The following is a 7,500-nucleotide window of genomic DNA, read 5'->3' as shown; positions in this document are numbered from 1 at the left end:
TTCATCACTATATCATATCCCAGGCCGTGACTTTGCCTATTCTTCCCTTCACTTCCTAAGTAAACAGAGAAATTTACAATGTAGCCATTTGAGGCATCAGGCGCCATCCACACCTTTATCAGGGTTTATTCTACAAAGCGGCCTATGAAGGTCAAATGGGCCCCCGTCTGTAATTTTAGGGGGGCCTTTTTCAAAAAAGGGGTTCCCCTAACTGTGCTTAGTTAACTTAACATTCAGATTTGTAGTTTCGTGATCGATTCGACTGTTTGCTGCCATTTGCTCAGCTTATAAGTGAATACATCCCCATTTAGCAGCGTTTCTATGCACTGAAAAAATATTTTGGTCAAAAACTCTTGGCTATAAGCTCAGAACCCCTCTTGGGCTCAAATTTCACTGAACTTTAGCTTTAATTTGTGTAAAAATCCCTCGGCTTATAGCCGAATAAATATGGTAGGTTCACATTGATGTCATGGAGCTCTGCTGTCCAGCACGCTTCTTCAAGATCTTTGTCGCAATTGGCACTTTCACTGCCGGTTTGATGGTTGTCTTCTTCATCATTTTCCTCAGCATCTCCTTCAATACCTTCCAAATCGATGTCAGAATTATCTCCATCAATATTCTCACAGTCTTTGTCAGAATCTCCGAAAATCGCTCTGAATTCATCGATTGTTACTTCCTGTTGCCGCACCATTTTCTATAATTCTTGCGAACGAAAGCAAAATTTTTGGTGCTCAACAAAAGTAGAATTGCAACTTAACATGGCAAATAATGTTGTGAAATACTCTGAAAACTATTGCAACACTTTTATAAGCATTAAAGTTAAGGAAAAGGGATACTTTTCAGAAGATTTCACAAAATTGTTGCCTCGTGACTCGGCACTCTGAAGTCTGCAGTCGTCGCTCGCCAAACAAAATTCGCATCCCTCTCTCCCAGCCCAGGGAGGCTTTTCTTATGCACAGCACTTGTAATATGATTGGCCGATAGCTAAAGAACAATAGCTGTATTTTTGTTTAGCTCATATTCGCCCCTTATGGAGGGGAGGGAAGTCTCAAACAAAGGCATTTTGAACAGCCGGTTTTGGCCAGTTCAGGAATAGTGACGTGTTTTCCTGTTGGCCGGTGACAGGAGTGAAAGGGTTAATTACTTTACATAATTATATTAGCCAGTACTCTGGCCTCACACAGAGCCAAAATAAGGTAATTTCCTGTTTGTTACTGGAGGCAATGAGAGAACCAGAGAATGTTGAAAGTGCATAAAATGTCTTATAACTCTTACCTGGTCCAGTATGCTTCAGTTGGAAGTTTTCATCGGCAAATTTTTCTCCGTAGATGGACTTGCCACCAGTCCCATTTCCTCTCGTAAAATCACCGCCCTGTTTGGAATAATAAAAAGTCCCGGTGTTTTGATTATATCCCTATAACTACCAGTGTAAATTTACGAGATTCGTTGGGATATTGAGAAAAAAATAGGATGAACAATAAGCACCTAAAGGCCAATGAGTATGAAAAACTCCTTTCTTGTATTTTCAAGTTTTTATATTATTGTTTTGTATCAAATTATTAGGGCATTAAAATGCTGACATTGCCTGGCCCTAGGATCATTCCCTCTCCAAAAGTATTTGTATAGGTGAGGTTACACGGGACACTTTCACCATGGGAAATGCCTTTTAACCATGGTGTGTATAACCACAACTTATGTCTTTTGAGAAGAGAGCATGATACAGGAATAATGCTATCCTGCCATCTTGGGCATTAATACTACCAGAGAGTTGGGGCAAGTGGTCTTTTTCTTGGCTCTTCAAGATGATGCCCATGATCAATGTACTTCTGAGGTTTGAAGGCTAACTTATTGGTCAGATCTTAAGTAAAAATACCAGAATCTGTTTTTTTTTCTTACTGGCCCACAATCAATTGTCAGAAATAGTTCTGCTCTGATTGGCTAAGATTGGGGTCTGATGTACTTCCCACTGGATTCAGATTCATGCAATGGTGTTTTAATATTATTATTTACTGTTCAAGTTACTACCTGGCACATAAAACCTGGGATCACTCGATGGAACTTGCTTCCCTCATAACCAAATCCCTTTTCACCGGTGCACAATGCACGGAAATTCTCTGCAAATTGAATTCATAGAATTATTTAACTAGCAGTTTCCACTGGAAAGTGATGTACTGTAGGTAAGGCAAATACAGAAGAAAAGAATTATTGTTTAAGATCAGAGAGATGTGTTTGCAACCTAGCTGATCGTGAGCACGTTTCAAACTTAACTCTTGGCACATGTCACAATAGGCCATTTGCACGATGGTGTCATTTTACTTCTACGACCAGTCCCACAGGGCTCTGTTTTAGATCCCATTTTATTCTTGGCATATATAGACGACCTCCCCCAGTATGTTAAAACTAAAGTTCGTCTCTTCGCAGATGACACCGTGATCTATTTAGCCATCGAGTCCACGAATGATTGCATCCAGTTACAACAAGATCTCCTTAATCTGGAAAAGTGGGAATCAGATTGAAAGACGGAGTTCCATACTTCAAATAGTAAAGTTTTACACATCACAAGAAAGTGTCATCCATATGTTCATGTCTATATGCTTAAAGGACAAGTCTTGGACCCTCTGCATTCTGTCAAATACCTTCAGTATGTCTACCTATCTGACAACCTCCACTGGAACGAACATATTAAAACCATCTCAAACAAAGCTAACAAAACTCTTGGCTTTCTAAAGCGCAACTCAATACATTGCCCACCCAGGACTAAGGAAACAGCATACAAGGCCCTAGTGCACCCAACTCTGGAATACTGTTCATCTGCATGGGATCCACATACAGATAAAAACACAAACACCGTTGAGATAGAGCTGCACACTGGGTTTTAAATCACTTTGACCGCAAAGACAGTGTAACTGAAATGCTAAGCTTTCAACCCTGAAATGGAAGACACTAGAAAGTAGGCGAACCATAGCATGCCTATCTATACTGTATAAAATGCGACACAGTACTAGTCTCTCACAAAGATACCAGTCTACATTTAGCTGGCCATTCTTACTCAACTTGTTCCATAGAGTACTCTTACACACAGCCAACAGCCATTAGGGATTACTATAAAATATTCCTTCTACCCAAGGACAATTACAGAATGGAACAAACTCCCAAGGGATATAGCATTGTCCAATTCACTGGCTGCTTTTAAAAATGCAATTTCAAACATTTATTGACACTTTTATTACTTTGCGCTCATAAGCATCATTTCTGTCACTTATGTTTTCCTTTCTTTTTTTTGTCATTTTTTTTCTAGAGCGGTCTAAAATGCTCAATATTCAGTGAAAGACCTAAATGGTAAATAACCAAATAAATGCTCTTTTTCCCCCAAAGCCCTCAGTAAAGTTCACTGATGAACATACATTCCCTCAGAAAATTTGCCCTAGGAATATAGCAGCTTTAAGAAAATTTTTCTTTTCTGCTTCTTTATACCCTAAAAAAATCTGCTCCCTCATAAATTTTTGCTTTTCTGCTAATTCCCCACAGAAAAATATGGTCTTCAGTCTCATCAATCTCCAGTAATTCTTTTTTTTTGTATACTTCTTCACAAAATTTCGTAAGCGAGGGGTTATATTAAATAGAATGTCTCTCAGGGGAGAAAACAGGCAGATAGAAAAGCGCCACCGACCAAACGACATAGCTGAATCACATTCCTGTCAGAAAATCCACGCCGGATTTGTCATTATCTATTCTAACTTAATTGTCCGAAAATATAAGCCAAGTCCTTGTGTAGCTCAAGTTAACTTACATTTCACTGTATCAGACAGTAAAACCGTATGGGATTACGTCCCTTCTGTGAAAAACACATATACGACTTGAAGATGTATTAAAGTAAAATAATTTACTCAAAAACATTTCATTTCCTTGAATCCGCGGCGCTAAGACATGAATTTGACATCCTTCATGATCAACTTACGTGCGCAACTGAATGACAATGCTTATGTACAAAAAGTTAAAATTAAAATCTGTACTCGCAACGCCTTGTTACCACAGATGAAACTAAAACACTAAAAGCTGCACAAACCTGCGGTCTTTGGAACCACATCTGCCCTGAGCTGCGAATAATGACAAGGAGAAAGTAAACTTAAAAAATTATGCATAGCAAAGCAGCTGAAGCAGCAGATCACGTTTGCGGTGACAAGTATGCCGAACTGTCCTATAAACACTATTTCATGTACTTACTTCCATTACAATGCGTCCTACCGGGTCGCCACCGATGGTTACTTCGAAAAATACCTTTGGTCTTGCCATAGCTGTGATGAAAAACCGATGAAACGTTCGCAACGCCAGTGCTTCTTCGAAAGGAGGGTGGCACGTGTGTAACGAGAGCCCTTGAATTTCCTGGTGATCCACCCCGAAACGCATTCAGAAGTAGGGCGGTGGTCGTCCAAATATGGCCTGACAGATTCCCTTGGGGAGGAGAGGGTATCACTAGTTGTGGGCGTAAATATGGGAGGGAAGCGGTAGGGGCGAAAATGTTTTTCAGAAAGTCATTCGAAATCTGAGGAAAAACGGACGACTTCTCGCGACTAAAGCAGACTAATCGGCTCCTGCTAAAGTGCATGGACTGCATGATCATGAGACTACGAGTAGTTTCCATTTTTGCCTAAGGGCCGAACATCATGATAAAGAAATTAGAGTCGAACCCTTAAGCCCAGCCTCGTTTCCAGGTTTTCTCTCCTACGAGGGGTAGGAGAGAACCCTGGGATTAGACTTGCGTACAAGTCGAGCTCAAATTTTATCACGAGCGCGAAGCGCTAGCGGTGGATTTTTTTTGTTTGTTTTCTGACCCTGGGATAAGGTCGGGCTTGAGCCATCGACGACCAATTAATCGACTCCCAGTGTGAGTTCTCATAACGGAAATGATTCCCGACCATCGCAGCAATTTGGGACCAGTCAACAGCTGAAACAGAAGCGGCCATTTCCATCTGAATATCAGTTATGATTTCTAAGTGTCTATCCAGGGCATCAACCGGTTCAGGAACGGTGGCCTTGCGTAGCAGGCATTAAAAGGGGAAGGGAGCACGCGAGAAAGCAAGGGGCGCGCGAGGAGGAGGAAAAAAGGAATCTTCCCTCCACCTTTTTCCCCCTTCTCGCGCCCGCGAATTCCCACTTTTCCCTCCCCTTTAAAACGAGTGCCACGCAGGGTAGAGGGAATAGAGATCACAAGGTGCCATGGGAAGCATACACAAAATGTACGTGCAGTGCGTCCTTCCTTACACAACACGCGAGCGCGCGCGTCCATAGCGAACAAATTGAAGAAGGGGAATGCGCGAATCCAGATTTAAAGAAAGAGAAAGAAAAAAGATACCGTATTTATTCGAATAAGCGCCCAACCTCGAACTAGCGCCCATTCTAAGGTAGAAAAAGTTAATAAGCGCCCAGCGTTGAATAAGTGCCCAACCCCACCCCATCCTCTCCCGCTCAAACTCAAATAAGCGGCCACCCTTACCCCACCCCCTTCCTGCTCCCACCCTCCGCCCCAAAATTGAATAACTTCTAATAAGAGACTTCCCCGAAGACGGCGTTTTCTTCAGAGTAGTTTACAGGAACCTTGCTTTGTTACATCTTCGCGTTTTGTTATTACCACTTATTGTTTTGTTGCAAAAATAAACATACTGCACTTGCTGAAAATGGTGAAATTTCAATAAGCGCCCAGCCGCGAATAAGCGCCCATCTCGAATTAGCGTCCACCCTCAAGGTCCAAAAATTTGATAAGCGCCCAGGGCGGTTAATCGAATAAATATGGTAGTTTAACGCGCGCGGGGAAAGGAAAGCCTGTGTCAGCTCCTGATTGTGTTCAGACGCGCCCTCCCTCTGAGAGGAGAAGACCTCGTTATATTTTTGCTTCCCGTACTATATCTCCATGTACATCTTCACTGTTACCAACTACCTACTTTGGCTAATCAAACAGGCCACCCAGAAATTCCCTTGGTAAACCAATCAAAAAAGGGAACGAATATAAGGAGAAAGCATAGAAGCCAAGCCATAGCGTAAGAAAACAGCCAACCTTTCGTGGCGCCAGCTCTGGGTGCCCCGTGAAATGACTGTTAAAGAACAAGCGTAGACATTCTATACTGGTCATTGCCCATATCTGACATATCTGGGTAGTATTTCTGCTTAAATTTGCTTCAATCAATCGGAAGCAGTACCCAGATCTGGGTAGTGGCACGTAATCAGTGTGGAATTTCTGCACTCATTCCTCAGACGTCACTTCGAGGAGAAACCAGTGGTAGCGTCGCGAAATTTCGGCCGGTTTAGTTTTGATTTCCCTTGTGAGCGGCGCAAACGTTTTATGCGCCACTTCTTCTCCATACATACTTTTTTATTAATCCTAGAAGTCATGTGACTATACAGGATGATATATTCTCCGTTGCCATGCAAGACATAAAGGAACGAAATTACTTAAGTTTGGAGTCTTAACTGAGAAAACCTCTACTTTTAATAAGTTGCATTTCACTGAAAAAAGGGTGCCATGGTTATATTCTGTGTTACACAAGCGTTCTTATACATCCCTTATACATGAGCACAGCACCAACCAGCTCTGACCAGAAATAATTTACTACATGTAATGATGTATATAACTCATTATGCCAATTATAAGGTAACGTTTAGATGAAACCACCCTAAAGCAAAGTGCAAACGGACGCAACAACTCCAAACATTGTTGCGCCAACAATGTTGCGTGTTGTTGTGTCCGTGTCTAGTTGTGTGCAAGCGGATGAGGCAAATCCCAACAACACCCAACGACGTGCAAAAGAGTGTGCAAACGGACGCAACATGTAACATCCAGCAATGCTAAGAGTTATTGGCTAACAATGTTTCGTCCGTTTGCACGTAACTTGAGATTCTCTGGACATGGCTTGCGTTAAGCGCGTTATATACTCTCATGAAATTTCTCTCCAGCTCCCAGCTCTACCGATGTCAAACGATTCCAAAGCTAACATTATAATTTTAACATTAAATTTTTACTCTCAATATCTTAACTTTATACATTTCTTTGACTTTTAATTTAGGAAACTGCAAGCGGAATTGCAAGGACTTGTCGCGGTGTTACTAATTACTAACTAAAGGCACTGGAAAGTTCTACACCAGTGGGAGGAGTGTCGCAAAGATTTCACCAAGGAGAGGGGGAGGGATGGTTATAAACTACGGTTATGTGAGAATTTAAGGAAGTTTATCCCAGCCCCTTGATTAACCGTAGGGATGACCACAATAAGTTTATCTAAAACCGCCATGTAAAAATCTTCACAAGTTACTCTCCGTCTGTACTGTGTACTCTAGTTTGGGCGTGTTTCGAGTCTTAATATTCTTCGGCTTGACTTTAAAGGGTTTGTCCGGTCTCGAAGACCTGGTAATGGAATCCTGTCTGTAGATATACTTCCCCCTGCTGGTAGGTTTGGGTTGCCGCAGCAGTTGGGTATTCTGTGGAGGCAATTCGCGAGAAAGCTATATATT

The 7,500-nt window shown here is 41.8% G+C and overlaps 2 protein-coding genes across 2 annotated transcripts in view; both read right to left on the bottom strand.

Moving 5' to 3' along the window:
- Window positions 1–4,357, bottom strand: part of LOC140946455 (peptidyl-prolyl cis-trans isomerase-like) — a 7,337-nt gene extending 2,980 nt beyond the window's left edge. Inside the window, exons 1-4 of the mRNA XM_073395578.1 lie at window positions 4,225–4,357; window positions 4,067–4,097; window positions 2,026–2,114; window positions 1,276–1,372 (exon numbers count right to left, since the gene is read on the bottom strand). Coding sequence (XP_073251679.1) covers window positions 1,276–1,372; window positions 2,026–2,114; window positions 4,067–4,097; window positions 4,225–4,293 — 286 coding nt within the window. The 5' untranslated portion in view covers window positions 4,294–4,357. The remainder of the gene's footprint in view (window positions 1–1,275; window positions 1,373–2,025; window positions 2,115–4,066; window positions 4,098–4,224) is intronic.
- Window positions 4,358–6,360: 2,003 nt separating this feature from the next.
- The window catches only part of LOC140946453 (ADAM 17-like protease), a 51,053-nt gene continuing 49,913 nt past the window's right edge, over window positions 6,361–7,500 (bottom strand). Inside the window, exon 20 of the mRNA XM_073395577.1 lies at window positions 6,361–7,467. Within this exon, the coding sequence (XP_073251678.1) occupies window positions 7,291–7,467 (177 nt within the window). The 3' untranslated portion in view covers window positions 6,361–7,290. The remainder of the gene's footprint in view (window positions 7,468–7,500) is intronic.

The sequence above is a fragment of the Porites lutea genome, chromosome 8 (assembly GCF_958299795.1).
Source record: "Porites lutea chromosome 8, jaPorLute2.1, whole genome shotgun sequence".
In the NCBI taxonomy this organism is placed as follows: domain Eukaryota; kingdom Metazoa; phylum Cnidaria; class Anthozoa; order Scleractinia; family Poritidae; genus Porites; species Porites lutea.
This window is presented reverse-complemented; position numbering and strand designations above follow the sequence as displayed.